Source organism: Podarcis melisellensis (assembly GCF_964234715.1).
Source record: "Podarcis melisellensis genome assembly, chromosome: 5".
Lineage (NCBI taxonomy): Eukaryota > Metazoa > Chordata > Lepidosauria > Squamata > Lacertidae > Podarcis > Podarcis melisellensis.
The window spans coordinates 32,866,635-32,888,857 of record NC_138537.1 but is presented as its reverse complement, the minus strand read 5'-3'; the positions used below and the strand labels follow the sequence as shown (position 1 = coordinate 32,888,857).

The following is a 22,223-nucleotide window of genomic DNA, read 5'->3' as shown; positions in this document are numbered from 1 at the left end:
TCAACGGCATACAACCCCCCCCCAAAAAAATCAGTATTATAAATGTAGCAACATTACACCTCCTAGCAGTGGCAAAAATAACAAGGGAGTTTGAACTGTTTGTCCTTAGTCCTAGATTGGGTGTGGGAAACAATAGACCCTCCAGATGTTGCTGAACTGCAACTCCCATCAGTCCTAGTAAGTATTGCCAATGGCCAGGGATTTTTGGGTACAGTGGTACCTCGAGATGTGAATGGGATCCGTTCCAGAGCCCTGTTTGCATCCCGAACGGAACGCAAGATGCGACAGCGCGTCTGCGCGTGTGCAGGTCATGTTTCGCTGCTTCCGCGCATGCGTGTGACGTCATTTTAAGCGTCTGTGCATGCGCGAGTGGCAAAACCTGGAAGTAACACGCTCTGTTACTTCTGGGTTGCTGCGGAGCGCAACTCGAACGCGTTCAACCCGAAGCACATTCAACTTGAGGTATGACTGTATTGTAATCCAGCAACAAATGGAGGGTCAAAGGTTCTCCACACCTGTCCTAGATGTCCTAGCCACTGTTGCTATGTCTGCTACAAATTAGGCAACGATCAAGTTAATCTGATCAAGCATCTAGTCCTCAGCTTTCACAGAGAATCCACTGCCCTGTTAGCATCGCCATTCAGGCAGTAACTCCTCACATGGAGTTACTCACAGTTTCTCTCCTGCAGCAGCTTTTTCTTACACAACTACAAATTCAGGGGGTGGTATAGCTGGAAACACCTCTGTGCCTCTCTATCTTGCATTGAAACTGCAAACAAAAGATAATTCTTTGGATCCCTGGCTTGAATTCAAGCTGTCCCTGCAATGGAAGATTATTTACTCCTTGAGCTTGAATTCAAGACCAGGATGCAAAAGAAGAATAAGGAACATTTTATAATTTAGTTTATGTGTTGCATTTATGTTTCTCCTTTTCTACAAGGTGGAGTACATGGTTCACCCCCTCCTCATTTAACCCCCACGACAACCCTGTGAGTTAGGTTAGGATGAGAGGCAATGACTGGCTCAAGGCTACTGGCTTCTGGGCATTGGGAACCCCAGAACAAGGGACTTTGTCAGCCCTGTGCTCGGTGCTTTGGGGAGTGCCCAACACCACTTGGGCACTTGGAAACCCCTGTACAAAACAGCAGAAAGCAGGCTAGGTGGATGATGTGTGGGAGAGCAAAGTTTTCTTTTTGCAAGCTTAAAATCTAAATATCATAGTCGTAGGTTAACAAATGGAAATATTTTCAGCAGTTGCTTTTCCGCTGTAATGATGCAAACACATGATTTCCCAGGGTTTTCTTCGTCTTCAAAGAAACAGTAGCAGCTAAATTCACATTTATCAAACATAAATTAAAAATATTTTGTATAAAATCTTGGCTGTGAGCAAATATGTATAAAGAAATACGTTGTTTATTAAAAATGTATGTTGCCCTCCATCAGCTCTTGCTTATCTGGTGATCAATAGGAAACGCAGTTTGTACACTGCTGTTTGCAGCTGACAATTCTTTGAAGCCTGCTTGAGGAGTGCCAGCATTTCTTGTCTTCTGTTTTGCCTCCCAACGGCTGATCTCGTATGGACAAGCGGCTGTCTCTGTGAAGCAGCTGCGGGTGGGAGAAATAAATGCAAGAGTTTAATTTTTCAGCTTCAAAACATTCTCTGTCTCCAATCTACAAGCTGGCATGGCTCAAGATCCTCCTTTCATTTTTACCTTTTCAGCTATTTTGAGAGTCAGTGTGACAGCAGGAGAGGAAAATGAGAGGAGCTGTCAGAAATAGGGTCTCGTGCAGCGTTTTCTAGTTGGCCTGACAGTGACATGTCCTGATGAAAGAACTGCAGTTGGCCCTAGAGTTGAACAGGACAGTAATAAAGACAGATTGTGCCTGTCTTTCAATAAAAATAAAAATAAATCTGTATGCAAATCATACCTGTACATAGAAGCAAATTGTGTGCATGCATGCCAAGAAGCTTTTTCATAAAAATATAAAACACAAATCTGGAACAAAGAGATAGGAAGCATTGTCTGAAACGTTACCTAATTTGGGAAACAAGAACAGGATGAATGTGCAGGTGAGCTTGGTAATTAGATGTTCACTAGTCATCTGTTGTTACACTTGCCATTTCATATATATGGATTGTGCCATTTTGTCTAGGCCCATGGTTCCCAACGTGGGGCACATGCCCCACAAGGGCGTGATTTGATTTTTAAGGGGGGCAATTCAAGAATGAGTTATTAACAGTGAATGGTCTGTTAGGCTTCCTCCACATGAATAGGAGTTCATTTTTTGAATAATAAGAATTATATGTCATGGGGGAGGGGGAGTGGGTCAGGATTTTAGAGATGCTTAGGTGGGGAATGGCCAAAAAAAGGTTGGGACCACTGGTCTAGGCTAATAAAGTAAACTAAGGTACCGTAAATAAGGAAACAAATGTTGAGATTCTAACAAACTTGAGCAAGCGAGCACAGTTTTCTACAGCGAATTTAGCAATGTCTAGTGATGTATAGGTGAAGTAAAATATAATCCTGATCTCATATTTATTTCATTTATTGAATAAAGTTTATATTCTGCATGATTGTTTAAAGTGGTTTACAAAAAAGGAGAAAATCAAGAGAAATTTTCCGTCATACTTTAAAACATACAAATGCTAAATTACTAAAACAGAGTAAAATTGCCTCAACTTTCTAAACATAATTAACATATCATACAACCTGCTGCAGGCGATGACATTCCCTTCCAGCATTTACATGTTGGATAATTTAAAAATATGGCACATCTTCCTGTAGTCAGAAGTTGTATTTATTAGTCTCTACTAATTCATATACGCACACCATATTCTGCTTCATGTATGGACCACTAGGCCAATAGCATTTTGTGATTTGGATTTACTAGACACTCATTGCTATAGTGGAATAAGAAAGCATCTGCCCATTTAGAATAAAGATTTGGAAGGAATTGACAAAGTAGAATATTTTTGTTGAACTTGCAGAGAAAAAATGACCCCCATATTTCATTGTAATAAGCTGCAGTTATGGCAAAAGCACGATGGTTAAATATGAAGAGTAGAGGAAATTGTCTTGATTCAAAGTGCTTCCACTGACTTCTAATTTATTTTACTGTTAATTATAGCTGCAATAATTACTAAAAGGTATGGTAGATGAGTGCCTGGTGGGTGCTTGCTCATAAATGGCTTTTACATATAGAACAAACATTGGCTAATAAAATTACAGAGTTGTAGGTTTGTTTTTTTAAAAAATTGATGGGAATATAACTGGTCTCTGTGAAACAGTTTTTAGAAGCTTGTTATTCAAAATGTTCTAATGACTCATCCTATATTACTTCCCTAAATACTAATTATATTCTTTGCCCTCCACCCACCAGTATCACTTCAATCCTTCCCAGTCAGTACTTGTAATAGAAGGAGATGACATTGTGAATATAAATCAAGCTCTCCAAAAGGTCTCCTATATCAACTCAAGACAGTTTCCAACTTCAGGCATCCGCCGTCTTAAAGTCTCATCCAAAGTCCAGTAAGTTATACTCACTGAGCTTGATTCAACCATTGCTTATACTTCATTAAACCTCATATCAAGAACCTTACAGGTTTGGATGTGGAATAATGGCATGAAAATAAAATCTATCAATATAATTGGTCTTTTAATGAATTGGCGAATAGCTTAAGAATTACATTTACTTTTACAGTGAAATAATTTCAGCTATACAGTAATTTCCTAATTCCTGCATGCCCATTGACTTCAGATAGAGTTCTGGATGTGTGTGAAATGGCCTCCTGATGCATTCAGTGTAAAATGGATGATTAGGTTCGTGATGCACATTTAACAAGATAGCTATATCAAACCCATTAAGTATCAATTTGAGTACCTAATATAAAATGCCTAACAATTAGAAGCCATCTAATCAGATTTAACAATTGACTGTTGGTTATATGTTATTTAAGGGGTTTAAATGGTATGTGTGCATTGACCTTACTAAAGATCATGCCTACCAATGATATGCTCAGCTACCCTTTAAATAATTTGAGTAATTGTGCTCCTAATGTTCACAGGGAGCTGAGTAGGTTCATAGCTGCCCTATGGGTAGACAAGGGGGAAAGGCAAATGTGCTAACATTCCAAAAAAGAAGAAGAAGGAATTGGCTGAAATGTTTTTTCATCAGACTGAGTGCTTCTTGCAAAGGAAGAATGTACACTAAAACCTCTTCCATGAAGTTAATGAATAATATATTTTTCAGATGTTTTGGTGAAGATGTCTGCATTAGTATCCCAGATATAGATGCCTATGTAATGGTGTTTCAGGCCAAGGAGCCCAAGATTACAATAAGTGGGATGGATCATTTTGCAAGACCGGCTGCACAATTTGAACAAGAAAGAGGCGTGATTCTTTTACCGGATATCAGAATTGTCAGCACAGTCACTAAAATGGAACACCCTCCTGACTTGAAGGAAACTGAAGATAGAGGTTTGTGGGTTTTAAGAGTTTATGGTTTCTGTGACAGTAGAGACTGAGCACCAGGTAGCACTGAGAAGGACATATGACTGAGACAAAACCTATTGCATGCTTAATATTAAAAAATAATAGACCCAGCTAGGTTTCCTCCAAACGTTCTGTAGCCTTCTATAATCCATGAAGCTTCTTAGGTACACTGAAAGGCAATATGTTTTCACCCTTTTTAGGCTCACAACAACAATTACAATTTAGGAGGGAAATGCTGCAGAGTAGATGTGAATAGAAGTAGTACTCTGAATGCCTCATATTTGTTGTTCGTGCTTCACCTCACCATTATGCTTCATTTTGTATTTTGTATTTATGCATTTTGGTGAGGGGCAGTAGCCTCTTTCCCATGACAGGAACAGAATGCAAAGAAAATGCTGCCTCCTGTCTGGGTGGCGGTGGCAGTGCAGCTGCTGTACTCAAGACATTTGTGCCTGTCTCAGTGCCTCCCTCCTTGGACGACAATGTCCTGTCTATCCAACCAACCAGGCTTAGACAGTGCAGGATTAGCTGGTTTCCTCTTAGGAGTCAAGTAAGATTTTTTAGATCTCTGTCAGAATTGGCCAAATGAATGGCCCCTTTGATTGCCTGCACTGTTGTATGGGTTGCCAGTGTAGTTCCCACTGAGTCCACACATTATTTTCCATGGTGCTCACAGGATCCAGTCCTCGCACCCAACATTAGGTTGAAAGAAACTTTTATCCAATAGAATTTTTTACAAGCTTAAATGTAGCATGGGTGATTTTTTTGGAGAGGGGATTATAACGGAGGGGATTATAACAGAGTTCATGAAATCAGAGAACAGTAGAGTTGGAAGGGATCCCAAGGGATATCTAGTCCAACCCTCTGAAATGCATGAATCACAGCTAAAGAATCCCTGACAGACCAACAGATAGACACCCAACCTCTGTTCAGCAACTTCCAATCAAGGAGAGCATGCCACCTTCTGAGGTCATCTGTTCCACTGCCAAACAGCTGTTACTGTAAGGACGTTCTTCCTAATGTTTGGTCAGAAGCTCCTTTCTTGTCATTTGAATCCATTGGTTCAGGTCCTGCCCTTTGGAACAGCAGAAAACAAGCTTACTCTATATTCCATGCACCTGCCCTTCAGATATTTGATGTGTAGTTGTATGGCCAATATAGTTTCTGTGGCTTGCAAATGTGCCCATAGGCTCCCAAAGATTGGTGGTTCTTGTTTCTTTCTTTTTTTGGCCTTTATTGGCATAAGTTTAAACAATAAAATCACACAAAGTCATCCAAATACATTAATAATCCAAACACATACAATATATAAAAGACTAGATAGCAGCCATTGAATAAATCAGACAACTTTAGATTTAGCTTTAAAGATCTCGGCTAAATACCGCGAAACAATCTTGATAGTTTTGGGAGTACCACCCCTCAACAAATATTGGATTACAAACTCTTTGTAAATCAATATTTTAAACTGTAGGAGATCTCTGTGAAGGGTGTTGAAAAGAGGGCAATCCAAAATTATGTGATGTATTGTATCTGGTGGGTTCTTATTGTTAAGCTGGTTGTTTTTAACACAGCAGGTCTCAGTTGGCAGGCACAATACATGTGGAAAGAGGTAAAGAGAGGCTGGAAAGTTATAGTCAGCATCCTGATGAATCAGACTGCTGAAAGGAGGTTTACCTGACCCAACCTCTCACAGGAAAGATGGGGAAGATGCCATAATCCTTAGCTTTATTACTAAGGTTGATTAGCTCAGTACTCTCAGTCTAAAGAGTGTTCTCTGCATATGCAAAAGGTGTGGGTTGTGAAGAGCACCAACCAGTTTAAGACTGTTTTAACTGATACTTGGAACTATGCAGGTTAGGTTCTGAAGGCTGCCCATCAGAAACTAGTCATGGGAATGGATGTTCTTGACCTTCACCTTAGTAAAGGGTATAATTTGTACTGAAAGGAGGTAAAGTGGTTTTAATTGATCACACACAGGTCAGACTTCCTGTCATCCTTATCTGGTGCCCATGTCTTCATTCCAGTGATATGGACGGGATGTTGGAAGGAGTTACACAAACTCAGGCTACAATCCTCTACGCACTTAGGAGTCCCAGTGAGTCCATTGGAGCACACAGTGCTCTTGACTCAGTAGAAGAGCCAAATCTTGCAGTGGACTGATACCCACAGTAGCTCTGCGGCAAACAAATCACTATTATTATTATTATTACTGTTATTATTAAAGCTGAGGGACATGTACACTAAAGATAATTAAGAATAGTTAAAAACAGAAAAACAACAGATATATTTTAATAATGACAAAATACCTTCTATTTCCTCCCATTCTCATTCCACTTCACCACAAAAAAAGCTTTTATTCTTGTTTATGCAAGGTAGTGAATGAGAAGCCCATAATCACACAAAATCATACAGATCAAACTGTGCATACAATTGTTTTATTTTACATCTGATATTACAATAAAATCAAAGTCTCGGAATTCTTAGCTGCCCCAGTATAATTAAATGAGAGTCCAAATGAAAAGTAATGCTGTATATTTTTAAACAATTTTATATGAAAGAGATTTAGATGGAGCAGGAAATTACACTCTGAAGATATGTTCAGTGGTTGATGTTAATCCAGCACTGCTGTAAAACTAGAAAGTTCAATAAGAGAGAAAATAAAGCTAAGTGGGGAAATAATGAAACATGTTCATTTTCTTTCTCTCAAAACCACTTATCAGTTTCCCCCTTTCTCTGTCATTGTTAGAGCTAATTTTGTCTTTCATTTCTGATTTTTCAGGCATCATCTTTCACTGCTTCCTTCCTTTATCCAAGCATTTGCTAAATTTTGATGCTGCTTTTATCCATACAGACACATGTGCATGTACATGAACACACCAGTCTGCCTGCATCCATATCATTTTACCCTGTCCCTGCCTTGGTCATGCCCCATGCTCCACAGGACAGTAAAACAGATGACAGTGCTACTGAGCTAAACTGGGTCAGAAGACAAACATTTCTCATGGGCGGTTATGGCATTGTCAGTCCCTGAGCCATGTAGGAAATACTTAGATTACATCTAGAATTATGTATTGTGGAGCTTGAGAGAGGCTGAAATGTTTCACAGTGAGGAATTATACGGTAGTTTCCTGAAACATTGGTACCACAATGCATCTAATTGTTAGTTGGCCACAAACTATTTTGAATGGAATTGAAAGCATTTGCTAGCAAATGTTGACAATCTAATTTTGAAAAGCATTCAGGTCCATTGTGGTTATAAGCTTATGCTCTTTTTAATTATAGCTGGAAAAAGTGGGTAAAGCAAGTTGCCGTAAACCATGTTGCTACCAACATTAATCATTGGCTCACAACATTGAATTATATATTTTATCAGCGTCCTATTTAACTTGGAACTATTTTTGTATATGTTATGTTTTCTTTGGTAGCTAAAGCAATATTAAAGTGCCTGTCTTTGCACCTGTGAATATATATTTAATGCACTTGAGGGAATCAGTGCAAATGTCACTCACCCTCAGCATAAAAGAATAAACGGACTATATTTTAGTGCAAACAAAGAAACTAGGATATAGTGCTATGTTAGGACTAGGCTTCCTAATGTATTGGGATAATTTTGTTTATGCTGGAACCCTGCAATCCAATTTAGACATTACTTTTCCACAATCAGATTTCTGAGAAACTCTTTCTCATGTTGCATTATATGCAATTCACTTACATTACAAGGAAATTGCACACAGGAACTGTACAGGAGTACAGTGGTACCTCGGGTTACATACGCTTCAGGTTACAGACTCCGCTAACCCAGAAATAATGCTTCAGGTTAAGAACTTTGCTTCAGGATGAGAACAGAAATCGTGCTCCGGCGGTGTGACGGCAGCAGGAGGCCCCATTAGCTAAAGTGGTGCTTCAGGTTAAGAATAGTTTCAGGTTAAGAACAGACCTCCAGAACGAATTAAGTACTTAACCCGAGGTACCACTGTACCAGGGATATACAGACTGGCTTGCAGACCCTGACTTCAGTTCTGATTATCACAGAACATACAGTGTTTTAAAATGTTATCCCAACAATATGAGAACCACCATGGTGGAAAGGTTTTCAGCAATCACATGTGGGGTCGAAGCCTTTCATAACTGCCAAAAGACTTTTCTACAAGAGACATTCCTTTTATGTTTTTCCAAATGTATCCCATGAGAGAAACAGTTTAAGTCAATTTTCCAGCCACTTGATGCCAAGTGGACCAGAGAATTAAATATGAAATTTGCATACTCTTCCTTCTGTGACAAGATAGTTGTTATTCTCTATAGTGAAATAGAGCAAGTTTATATCTCAAGTTTTACAAGCGTTGCCCATTAACAATCATCAAGTTGCATAGATGGGTGGTACTGGATCTTCTCCTTCTTTAAGTAATAAAGTGACTGAGACAAATGTACTGGCAGAGAAGAAGTCTTGCTCCAGTTCACAACTCCTTGGTTACGTGGTTTCCGTACTTCATACTGTGTAGGCCTTGTTGGTGTCAGTACACATTGACAGCAGAACAGCAAAACTATCCATATGTAAATTTGTTTCCAAGATTAAATTTTAATTCTGTGCTTTCCAAATAATGTCCAAGACCTATACTGTGCTTTAATACACCTTCCAAACATTGTACAAATGGAGATATGAAAGCTAGCAGCTAAATGGCACCTTAAGCCTACAGGTTATGGGCGCAACAACAGAATGTCTAGGCGCGCTTATTTTTATAAGACGAATACAAAGCTGAAAATGAATGGACTGCAGCTAAAATGTTATGTTCATTTTTCATATGGTCCTGTTCTTCCCCTGCCCACCCCCCTAATATTCTTAAGAGGGTTTCTTCTCCCGTCTTCAGCTGGAAGTGGGGAGGAAAAAAAGGTTTTGTCTTAGGTGCAGTACTGCGCCCAGAGCTCAGAAACTGCTTGGGCTAATGAAATTCCCTGTCGCTAAATGTGACTAGAACAATGGGAATTTCAAACACTGCTTCCAATTGTCCTAGTGCAAGGGCAATGTGGCACCTGGGGGTGTCAATGTGCCCACAGTGCCTCCTACATCACCTACAAAAATCTACGTAAACGTTTCCTCAAAAATCCAAAATGTGCAAGAGGCTGTTTGTGCTTCCTCCTCATTCTGCATTTGTACTAAGTCTTTCCTACATTGAAACCCCTCCCCTCAATGGCCACATTTCACTGGATACCAGGATTGGATATCTACTCTCCCATTCCGTTCTGAATAGGGGAAGGCTGCAAAAAGCCACTTTCTGCAAGTGAGTGCAGCGTTGGCTGATGTAGGTGTATTTCCCCTATTAATGGGGCAGCTCATGTTGCAGTGCATTGTATAGTATCACCATAAGCTGCTTTTTAACTAGGATCTTTTGTGTTTGTCTCCTGTTTGATCCTTAGTCCATAAACCAGTTACCCTAGAAGAAATGCACCATAACTTGGATTTTTGTGACATTTTGGTAATTGGAGCAGAACTGGACCCCACACATGAATGTTTAGAACTGGATCGGACAGAACTTCAAGGAAAACACTTGGATGCTACAAACTCCACAGCAGGCTATTCAATATATGGTATGTTTAATTTCTTGATCTTTCCTCCCCTTTTCGACTTATTTTCTAAGTTTTAAATTAAATGTTCTTTTTTTGCGATTTGGAAGTTACAGCCTTTTGTTTAAGGAAAGAGTAGAATTCATTAGCATGGCCAAACTTAGAAAGAGTTGCTTCAAATTCATCATGTGAATAATTGTTCTCTGAAGGATGTGGGGTCCTGCTATGGGGGAGAAGACCCTGCCTCCATTTGGATGCAAATGACCTGGTTATTGCTGACTTCCAACAAGTAAATGCTTTAGGTTTTCTGTACTAGATCAGGTCTTGCTTTTTAAACCAAAGAAATAATGAAATACCTCAGATTTCTAAATACTGTTAATGTAGCACTTAGCAGAAAAAGAAGTGGTGTTCGTAATTCAAATGATAGTCCCTAAATATATGTCTGTTTTCTTCAAAATAATATTATGAATGGAAAATGTTATATCCCTATAAAAAGAGGATTGTTATTAGCCACCAATAGTATTTATTATTTTTGCCAAAGTTATGCCTGGCTTTTGTTCTGTTCATGTTGAGGAATATATATCCTATCCTGTACTACAAGATGGTGGAATGTGGGTTGATAATATGCCACTTCAGATTTTGGGGGCAAACACATACGGTTTCCAAGAGGAAAGGGAGCCCACCTGCAAGCTTGACCCCACCTCCTACAGGCACTGGGCTCTGGCTCTGTGTTAAGAAGGAAGGTCTGAAGGGGATCTCAAGATAAGGGGATTTTCAAAGTAAGGCAGGTATCCCAGTCATGGGAAGGATTCTCTTTATATTCCTTAGAATCTCCCTTCAGACCTTCCCTCTCAATGTGGGGACAACTGTGTGTGCATCTCTCCTCATTTTTAGCCCATGTTTGAATAGGGCTAACATGGGAAAGACAAACTTCGATTTTCAGTGCATATTGTGAAACTAATCTTATTGATTTAATGCTAGTGATGACATATCTGTTTGTTCTCATTATGATTTCTAGGCATATACCTTTTGTTACATGCATTGATCAGATGCATGTGTTTTTAATGTCATATTTTAATATTCAAATTATTAAGCTATTCATTTGCCAAAACAACAACAGCCCTATTTTTATTTCATGGCTATAGTCTGTTCAGTGTATGTTTTCATTTACTTACTGATTATGTCTTATGGCTTTAGGTGTGGACACAATGAAAAACTACGCACAAGTCTTGCGACAGTTACGCTATCGTAATTGGCACACATCTTCCATCTTTGACAGGAAGTTTAGAATCAAGTGCTCAGAACTTAATGGACGTTACACCAGCAATGAATTTAATTTAGAGGTAAGTCTTGTGTAAAACGTATGTTGACCACTGTTTCCATGTTAAAAAAGGAGTTTTATTTCTGCCTAACTATTCAGCACAGTAAATGTTTAAAATCCTGCATTCAAGAAGTGTGAAATTTATTCGTTTCTATAATGTGCCCCCTGTACTTTCAGTGCATTTCCATGGATCACTTCAGATGTAACACTATCCAACAGGCTGGGACGATACTCCATCTCCTCCCCCAGCTTTCACAAACCCACACACTGAAAATCTGTAATTAACATAGCTATGATTCAGCATTACCAGAGTTCATGTGTATCATAGTTAGATTTTAAACCAGAGATTAAAACTGGTCTTTTTTGCCTGTTGTGTTCATATAACGTTTACCTCAGAAAATATTGCTTCTTGATAAGCATTCTCCAGTATTTACTGGAATATATGAATAAGCAATGAACATAGCCATTTGTGGTCAGCTTGCATGCCAATTTAACCATTGACTTGTCTGGTTCCAATGTGTAGACTAGGCAGTAAATGATAGCAGTTGAAATGGTAGAATTATAATCAGATCAGAGGCACAGAGAACCCACTATCTGTGAAGCAGTTCTGTACATCATGTTTTCCACCAACACCCAACAACTGTATCAATCCTGTTATGTAATGCATTTTCCCAGTATCCTATTGAATAGAAAAGCAGGGATCATGGCAATAGCTGACTTCAGAGAGCTAATGGAGGTGTGCTATTTACCGTATTTATTTACTTATTCCTCAGATATTACTTGATAAATATACTTTCAGATATTTAGCAACTGTGAGAGTGAATTTCATTATGAGTAGTTTCAAGGGTAACACATCCGATTGACATGGATTGGCAAGAAATTCCAAATGTAAGTCCAGGAGAGGAAAGAATTGAGAAAAATATATATTGAGAAAAAATATATTTAGGAAAGTATATTAATAGGACAGAAATGGGGACTTAAAAGCATTTATGATGCCTGTGATGATTCTTTCCTGCATGGAACCCACACTGCACTCTCTTTTAGTTACTAGACACAATGTATGTGGGGGTCCCACCTAAGGAGGCGCATAGTTGGAAGGCTTAGCCTTAGACACTTCTGCACATGCATGGCACATGTGAAGTATCTGGAAATGTTATTTTATGACATATTGTGTTATCCAGTTGGGCAGAATTCCTCGTGCCAGGGTGCCATTCTGTTTATAATTAGCTCTCCTTCATCCATCTCTCTCCTAAATTCAAAGGCTCTCGACTATTTGTCTTGTGCATACTAAACTGCTGTTCTGCACACCTCTCTGGCTCTCAGCTTCACACACACCATGTTGATAGCATTTCACTCTAAGAGCAACAGCTGCTGACTGTGGCAGCTCTTGTCAGAGACATTATGCAGTGTATAAGTGAAACTGGGCAAAGATGAGAGCAGGCAGATGGAAGGGACAGAAAACAACTCGAAGATAGAACTAAAATTGCATTCCCATCATGATCTTCTTTCATCCTTTTTGTGGGGTGAAACAGCATTTCAATAAGTCTCACTAAGGACTCACAGCATCCTCTCCTTTGTAGAGAAGAGGGATTTTCCATCACTGTGTCAGGAGTTTCTACTTGTGGACTTCGTATCTCCTTTCACTAAGTGACTGTCAATTGCTCATTGCAGTCAGAGCCATCCTATTTTGATATAACAGCCCTGCCATTTCACAGTGGCACATGACCACTTCTCCATCACCCTTCTATCGCAGTCTTTTATCTATCTTTGCCAGCTAAACAACTTCCTAGAGTGCCCTCCTTTTGTGAACTCATATTTTCAGTGTCTGTACTTATGTAACCAAAACAGCAGATCAACACAAGAGGTAGTTGAAGGCAAGCTTGGGGGAAACCTGAGGGTTGCAGAAGTTCAGTAGATATTTCGGGGGCTAAGGGAGAGGAGTCTAAAAGCAGCTTACTGAATACCAAGGATGCTGAACAAGCATAAAATGCTTACTGACTGACATTGGGAGCAGAAGGGAAAGAAATTGATTATGACTATATACTGCTTAATGCCAAAATAGTTTACAAAGTATAAAAAATATTTTTAAAAACATTAAAACATAAATATCCAAAATTAAAATAAACAGTTAAATGGTACCATTAAAACAAATAGGAAAGGAAAGCTGAATTAATAATAAATAATCACACACAAAGTGAAGGAAGAGCTACTTGGCTTTCTCCATCTATTGTTGATCCTTCATCTTTCCTCTTAGGGAATGGTTATCCCTGCTCCTTATCCTTATCCTGCTGATGAATATAATAACAGAGAAAAGGGAGGGGGATGAACAATGAATGGAGAAGGGCAGTCAGTAGCTTCTCCATAGGTGCTCCAGCTTTCTCTTACCATTGGCGGATAAACTTTCAGAAGGGCTCGCATTGTGGGTTCTGCTCCCATAGAGTGGCTATAATGTTAAGTGTGCCCAAAGTGATTTATAGCATTTCACTGTTAAATCCTGAGAATGTTGAATGTTGTCATTGAAACTGACAATGTAGGGAAATATTCTACATTACTGTATTTGAGTCCACAAATGTCTAAAATACTGGCCAGCTTATGACTTCTCTTGTTGGTCATAAAAACAACAACAGGAAATAGAATGCTATTATCAAATATTGCTCTGTGTGGAAGATTGTAGATAAGCCTCCTGCACCCACTGGATAGCAGAGCCTTTTTATAAAACTCTTGTTGTAAATTTATGCCAGTGTAAGATTGTGCTGGACTGTAAAACTTTCAGGGTGACAGGATGCTGAATAGCACCTGGACCACTTCATGCCATTGCTCCACTTTAGATAGACAAGGATATTGACATGACACTGTAATACTGCCTTATTTACTGTTTTGAAATGTTTATGCCACCAAACCCTTCAGTCTGGACTCATTCTTCTTATGACTATAGCAAATGTTCCCCCAAATTCCAGCCACCCCGAAAGTACTGAAGTCATAGTGCCAACAATCTGTTTTTTCACAACCTTTCCCTCTAAATGAGCATTTTCTTCTCCTAATGCATCTTTTTGGGCAAATTTTGAGGCTGATTCTTCACATCAAGCCTTGAATTAACTGCCTTCTCTCAGAGGAAGGGAACGGCTCAAACATCTGTTCAATGATTAACTTTTCTACCAGAGTTTTAGACAGAGAGAAGCAGGTGATTGAACTGCCCACTTACTCATCTGCAACATCAATCCTCTTTTTCCTCTTCTAGGTTAATATTCTACATAGCTCCAACTCCAATACCATGGACTATGTAAATCATATGGTAATACAGCCGCAGTTTCTCCAATCTATTCATCACCCAGAGGAAAGCATAAACAGTATTCATGGCTCAGGTATTAAATGTATTAAGAACATATGAATTGCCTTTTTGGATCAGACCAAAATCTATCTAGTCAAGCATTGGGTTCCTGGTAGCAGCCAAATGTCATCTGGCTCTTATGAGTGGATGCGAAGGTGATAGCCTTTCTTTGTTTGTTGTCCTCAGCTTCTAATTCAAAGGTCAACTTCTTTTATACAGTCTACACATGCAGCTATCATAAGCAACAGGCACTAGTGGAACCACTTTCCTTTTTTCTATATAAAAAAGTGGGTTTTTTTTGGGGGGGTCATATTAGTATGTATGCTGGGAGGTTCCATATGCAAGTTCCATGTGCAAAAGGCAGTTCAGATATGTAACCTCCATTACAGATGAAACTATTATTTTTCACCAATTCGGTGTCATGAAACTACACAAAGGGAAGTGTGACTGTGGCATTGACCATTGTTTTTGCTTGTTGTCATGGCCAGCAACAAGGGGGAGGGTCACAGTAAGCATTTTAAAATGACAGTATTCTATAATGAGTATTTAGTTATATGTGCACATATTTTCATGAGATAGAAATACAATAATATCTGTATAGAGATGCTATAGGACAGCTATGTTTAATTTTCCCATTTTTGTTTCATTTCAGTACTTCCAAGTGTGGCTATTATTGTCATAGTCGTCTGTGTCAGTATCTTAGTCTTCATAGTAGCTTTGGGAGTATATAGAATTCGAGCAGCTTACAAGCACAGCTCAAAGGAGAGTGAAAGCAGTAAAGAAAATGAAATGGACTGGGATGATTCAGCTCTGACCATCACTGTCAATCCTATGGAGGTAAGTAGCAATGCAATGATGCCAGATGTTGGGAACCTTTGGGCCTCCAGATGTTGCGAAACCACAACTCTCATCAGGCCCAGCAAGTGTGGCCAGTTGTCAGGAATGATAGGAGCTGTTGTTCACCTATTTATGATGACCCATACACAAATGGTATGAAAGAGGTGCCTACACATGTACAAGTATGGGCACACCACACAGTCTGAAACTGCACAAGCACAGTTTCAGATAGCATAGATTGTCTGTGCAGCTGTACACACCTAGGCACTCATTTTAGACTTCCTGCCATACAAGTATAGAGGTCAAGAGACCAGAGCAGTGGATATGTCAATGTTCTGCTCAGCATCAGTGGTGAGGAACTTTTGAAAAAGGCTTGTGAGTTCTTTGAAAACCCTAAAATCAAGACAACAAAATGATCTGGACTCCTTGGCAGGTTTTGAATAAACATCCACAAATTTATTAGTTGAACACATGATAGAGAAGACAAGGATATGTACGATTTTATAACATGCAGAGAACAATTATGTGCAAAGAAATTAGAGAGGGGAGAGAGGGAAGCTGAGGGAAGTCCTTAATGGGGGAAAATAATGTAATTGATTATTTGGACTGATAATTTGCTACATTGAAAATGAAAAAATCATGGAATTATATATGACGAAGGGCTCTCTCCAGTCTGCTACTCAGCTTTAGGATTAATATTCTCCAGTTGCAGAGGAGGTGCAAGCATGCCTAAGAACTGCTTCCAATGGCAAACTCGGCCCTCCAGATGTTTTGGGACTACAACTCCCATCGTCGCTAGCTAACAGGACCAGTGGTCAGGGATGATGGGAACTGGAGTCTCAAAACAGCTGAAGGACCGAGTTTGCCTATGCCTGCAATATTATATATGTAGCTGCCTCAGTGTGCCCCTTCAAGTTTTAGTTGTATGAAAGATGCAGCAATTCAGCTTAATAATACAGGAGTCACATCGTCTCATGGGATGAACCTATTCTGCAGCTCCATCCTAACACCAGCAAAATGTTAGAACTGGAGCCACAGCATGGGCTTCTTGCACATGATCCTGGCAATCTAATAGTAGTGATCATGGGAGGGAATAAACCATGGCAGCTGTTACACTACTGAAGATTAAGAAACTGAAGAGGACGATGGTTTGGTCTAAAATTGTCTTGACTTTTGTCAATATGCAGCTCTTTTTTCCTTCACATCACTGAAAGGAACCTGGTTTGATCATCCTGGAGGAGCATATAACACTCACAGAACTCATTTTTTTTTCAGACTTCAATCAAGACCTATTATATTGGGGGTGGGAAGGACATTAATTACGGTATTTGGAGCTCTCTGTCAGTCAGCCACTGGTGGATATTATTCAGGAGAATTGCTTTCTATAAATAATTATTTTAGGCTGAGTTTGCTATTTTAGAGAAGACTTCAGGTCATATGTGATTGACTGACACCTCAATACCTTTGTTTTCTAGCTCTATCCTTTAGCTTGCAATGAACATCAGTTTCACTTATCACATGATAGATAAGTCTCCCATGCAGTCCAGCGCAGCCCCATTAGGGTAAATAGCAGCTGTCAGATTATGGTTGTGTATTGAAGCATCTGAAGGCAGAATCCCAGCTTCTTAGTACTTCATCTCACTTTTAAAATCAGTAAACTTCTTCCCCCATTACCTTTTTAGCCTTTAGTAGTACAACTAATCTCTTAATAGCAGCTCTTCCCTGTGTTCCTGCACAATACAGAAATATGAAGAACCTCGTCATATACAAGAAGAAAGCGAAGAAGAGGAAGAGGAAGAGGAAGATACAACCAGTGCTGAATCAGATGAAAGTGAAGAGGAAGAAGAGGAGGATGAGGAAGAGGAAGAAGCAGCTATTGGAAATAAAGGAGACAAACAAAATGCAACCAGGCAAGATCAGCTGGAGTGGGATGATTCAACACTACCCTACTAGAAACCCTTAGTTTTATTGCTCCTTTTGTATACACCAATACTGTGTATTTCTGAGTCAATCCTACTGCGTCAACCCCATCTTGGATCTATGAGTTAATTGGCAGGATTTAACTCTATTGACTTCAGATGATAGAACTGCATTGCCTGAATTTGATGTAGTTGTATCAAACTGCTCCAGATAGTTATTCCTTTCCTACTGTATGGGTAATGGCACCTGGTAAAAGCACAGGGTACAACCGTTTATGTCTCACCTGTGATAACACCAACCTGACGCCATATGTTCCTTACCACCTCCCTTTCCAGGAAACTCCAATATCGTCTAATAAGATAAATAAGAATATGCAAAAGTCCTGTTTGCCAGTCCATAAAGGATACAGTTCAGCTTTTCTTTTTCTATTTAAGTGAATTCAAGTCCAAGTTGATATATACCCCCTTTCTGGGTTTGGTTCGACTTTGGTTAAGAATCATATGTTAAGGAGGAAAAATGTAGGTGCTACTCATTAGGGCAACATTAATTTGCTCTCATTTCCACTGTTCTGTTTTAATTAATTGCCTTCTGCAAGAGGGATTCAGAGTACTTTAAATTGGGTGTGTGGGTGTGGGTGTGACATACACCCAAACACACACAGGAATGGATAATCAATTTCACTGCTAATGTTCAAACTCGGCAGGGGAAAATCCTTATCCAATCTTTGCATGTGATGACTTTTCCCTCTATCACACAGATGCACCAATGTTATATCATGCAAAATATAGGTTTGACTGGAGTGTTACTTGGGTTGCTTCTGATTTACACAGAAAATCTATTCTCTGCACTGTAAATCATTACTTTGTTGACATACCTTATGGTAGCATTATACAATAGCTTGGCTTGGCTGAGATTTAGACAAGTGCTGTGTGTATGGATCTAAACATATGTAGCCTAGGGGAATTTTCCCTAGCACATATTAGAAAGACAGACCCTGATTTTATTTCTGCAGCTAGAACTGGTATGTTCTGTTTTCTACCAAAATATATTGGGCACCAAGCAAACAAGGCTACCGCTGAAAGGTCTCTCATCTGAACCCCAGACTGGTTTCATTTTTGTTGTTGAAGAATAGGCATGTTTGGAAAGTGCAAGATAATGAAACACAGAACTTTAAAGCAAAAACAACTAGTAGAGTTTTGGAGGAAATGCAATTTATAATATAGGGTAGTTTTGGTTCCCTCTCCTCAACCACAGTATTCTAAATGTTGAAAAGGCATTGGCATGTCTGTGTGGTTTGTTGTATAATTCCCCCCTTAATTTTCTCTGTCTTTGCAGCTACATGATTGTGGAACACTGCATTACTTGATGCTATGCATATTTTAGACATATAGAAGCCAATGCATTTTGATGCAGAAGCAAAGAACGTTGTTTTTTAGTTTCCAATTTCTAATTTTATATTTCCCCCCTAAAGGTTTTTGTGTTTGCTTTTGATTTTTTATCTTAACCTGAGTTTTGGAGGAATGCCATCTCATCACCCTGTGACAAGAAAGCATCAACATGTTAACAGAGGTTAGAGCAGTCTGTGGGGTTTGGTGGAGAAAAGCTGCTGCTGCTATTTTATTTTCTCCAGGAATAAGTTCTGAGCAAAGGGAGTGCAGGAAGTTGCCTCCGATTAGGTCAGACTATTTGTACATCTGTCTTCAAGTATGTCTAATCTGACTGGCAATGGCTCCCCGGGGTTTCAGGCAGAAACCGTCACTTGCTAGCAAATCCGTTTTAACTGGAGGTGCCTGGGATTGAAGCTGGGACATGCTGCATGCAAAGCAGATGCTTAACCACTGAGCTGTAATATAGGAAGGAAGGAAGTTCTTTCCTGCTACCTAGCTGCCAGAGTTTAAGACTACAGACATTCTAAGGTTCATGGATAGGAGTGCCATTTTGAAGCTAGGATGGGCTAAAGGGAATCTATCTGGGCAGCTGCATTGTCTCATTTAAGCACTATGAGATTAAATATTAACCAGGCATAAGCCCATAGGTCTTTCATACTTATGGATGAGGTCTGAAACATTTTAAAGCAGAAGCAGGGAAATGAGAGAGAAAGGTAGTGTGGGTATAGGGTTTGCCTTCTTAGTTAACCCATGGACAAGTCCTCAAGTAAATAATTTCTGTATTAGAATGTATCCATATTTCTTTGTCAAAGTAAGCTGGGAGGGGGGAACCAATATTTAAATTTGTTTTGTTTTAGCAGCCTACATGAAATGTTCTGACAATAAATTAACACTTCCCAAATATAAATTGAATTTTTAAATTTAAGTTACTACTAAAAAAAAAAGTTTCCTTCTGATTACCAAACCAGCATAAGAATTGCCATACAATTAACTTTGAGAACTGCAGCAAATTTTATCATCCCCATGTGGATTCATAGAGGTCCAGAGAGGGCAATGACACACTTGTGTGTCAAAATTCTGATGATACTCAGAAGTGCTCAACCATTCGGATGCACCCAAAGGAAGCAATCCTGTACACAAGTCCTGGTGTTAAGCAAGCCTGTGTAAGTCAAGATGGTGTAAAGTTACACCCAGTCCAAACTCTATTCAGCAGTGGAGCTACTTCTGAATGATGAGGCTTAGGCTTGGCAGAGGGGAAGCAAGCCTTTAAAAGAGTGTTCTTTGCCAGGTAACATGACTGAGCTGAATGGACTTAGGATCCAGCCTAAGTCCTCCCACTCTGGTTCCACCCCCAGAACACCTGTTTTCTTATGCTGGTTTAAGGTTTGCCAGGCTAGCTGGAATGGGGGAGATATACCAGTATATATCTGGCAGAGCTGAAGTTGGGGGTTTAAGCCTGACTAGCTCAGCTGGAGATCCACTTACCTAACCCGTCCATCCCAGTAGAATTGTGTGATAGAATTGCTCTCTTAATCCGTAGTTGACTGGAAAAGGAAGGAAAAGTTCAGCTTCACGAATAGGCCATTCATTGTTATTTTTTACATTCAGAAGTTTGTAATCAATTAGACTCTGTAGACTAACAAGTGTCGAGTTGAATTGTTAAATCTGTTAACATTGGTTGCACTTCTTACATTAAAAAGGGAAAGAAAGAATGATGTATTTCTCAAGAGGACCACATGGGAGAATGTTTTAATGAATATGTTGAACGAAAATGCTAAGGTACCTGATGAAAGTTTAACATGCAAGACTGCATGTTAAAGCTGCACAGACAAGTCCATTGTAATCTACTTGCACTGGGCATTCAAACAAATACCAATAATCTGTAATTAGTTATTAAAAATAAATCTGTTCAGATTATGCTGGTTCATTATGGAAGGCAAAGTTGCTTTATTTTTAAAATTGTAAATATTTCCAGATTCTGATTTCAAAGCCAATACTCCCTCCACAGTAGCTTTACACAATTGTTCTGTACTCTGCATATGAGTGCTAATTTGCTCATGTTCTGCTTATGGACAACTGAGAGAACAGAATGTAGGGCTAGATAGGCATGTGGCCTGATCCAGCAGCCGGATCCTGCTAGGCTCTTACATTTAAATGCATTCTATATTATCACCCACATACTTTGCATGGTAAAAAGGTAAAGGTAAAGGTACCCCTGCCCATACGGGCCAGTCTTGACAGACTCTGGGGTTGTGCACCCATCTCACTTAAGAGGCCAGGGGCAGCGCTGTCCGGAGACACTTCCGGGTCACATGGCCAGCGTGACATCACTGCTCTGGCGAGCCAGAGCTGCACACGGAAACGCCGTTTACCTTCCCGCTGGTAAGCGGTCCCTATTTATCTACTTGCACCTGGAGGTGCTTTCGAACTGCTAGGTTGGCAGGCGCTGGGACCGAGCAGCGGGAGCGCACCCCGCAGCAGGGATTCGAACCGCCGACCTTTCGATCGGCAAGTCCTAGGCGCTGAGGCTTTAACCCACAGCGCCACCTGTGTCCCCATGATTTGCATGGTACATCCATGTAAATCAGGGTGGAGAATGTTTGGCTGTCCAGATGCTGCTGGACTGCAAAACCTCTGATCATTGACTATGCTGGATGAGGATGCTGGAAGCTGGAGTCTAACAACATCTCAGTTCCTTAACCCTGAGTTAAATGCTCTACCAGTTCTGCTTCACATAGTGAGAAACTCTTATTTTCATCTAGAATTCTACAGTAATGGTGAAAACAGGAAGAATTGTGCTAAATTTTCCCTCCCCTGGTTCTCAGCAGTATTTCTGACAGTCACTGATTTATATTTCCTTTTGTTCATGTCTGTTTCCTTGTTTACAAGGTGATATCTTGATTCTTAGCTTAAAACTATCAATTATTTAGGGATCAAAAACAAAGAAAGGATTTCAGGCATCTGCACCTTCTCAGAAACATGCAGCCTTTCTATTTAATGAAAACACTTCAGTTGACCAGAGCTACTCCAGTTCTTTCTGCGATATCTATCTTAATCTGTACAGTACTGAGATTGCCTGTGCTCCATAGGAGTATCTGTGGTCTTTCAGAGTGAGATATACATTTACACTTTTCTGTGCTATAAGACCAATATCGTTTGCTGCATCAAAGTCCCAAGTCTTGGGATGCTTTGGATATATGTTTGCTGTGTCCACAGAGCTGATTTTCTTCCCTGTGCTTGAGGGGGTTATGCTTGGCTTGATCATGTTTATGTGTGGAGTGGTTTATAATCCTTGGGTGCATTAGCAGAAATGTTCCATTTGTAAATGCACAGATATGTAGTAGAAGGTACTGGACACAACAAATGAGTGCCATTGT

At 39.7% G+C, this 22,223-nt stretch overlaps 1 protein-coding gene across 1 annotated transcript in view; it reads left to right on the top strand.

Moving 5' to 3' along the window:
- CLSTN2 (calsyntenin 2) overlaps window positions 1-18,175 on the top strand; it is a 339,273-nt gene extending 321,098 nt beyond the window's left edge. The window contains exons 11-17 of the mRNA XM_081910366.1: window positions 3,382-3,530; window positions 4,252-4,478; window positions 9,906-10,076; window positions 11,250-11,395; window positions 14,612-14,735; window positions 15,354-15,538; window positions 17,282-18,175. Of these exons, the coding sequence (XP_081766492.1) occupies window positions 3,382-3,530; window positions 4,252-4,478; window positions 9,906-10,076; window positions 11,250-11,395; window positions 14,612-14,735; window positions 15,354-15,538; window positions 17,282-17,491 (1,212 nt within the window). The 3' untranslated portion in view covers window positions 17,492-18,175. The remainder of the gene's footprint in view (window positions 1-3,381; window positions 3,531-4,251; window positions 4,479-9,905; window positions 10,077-11,249; window positions 11,396-14,611; window positions 14,736-15,353; window positions 15,539-17,281) is intronic.
- Window positions 18,176-22,223: the final 4,048 nt, after the last annotated feature.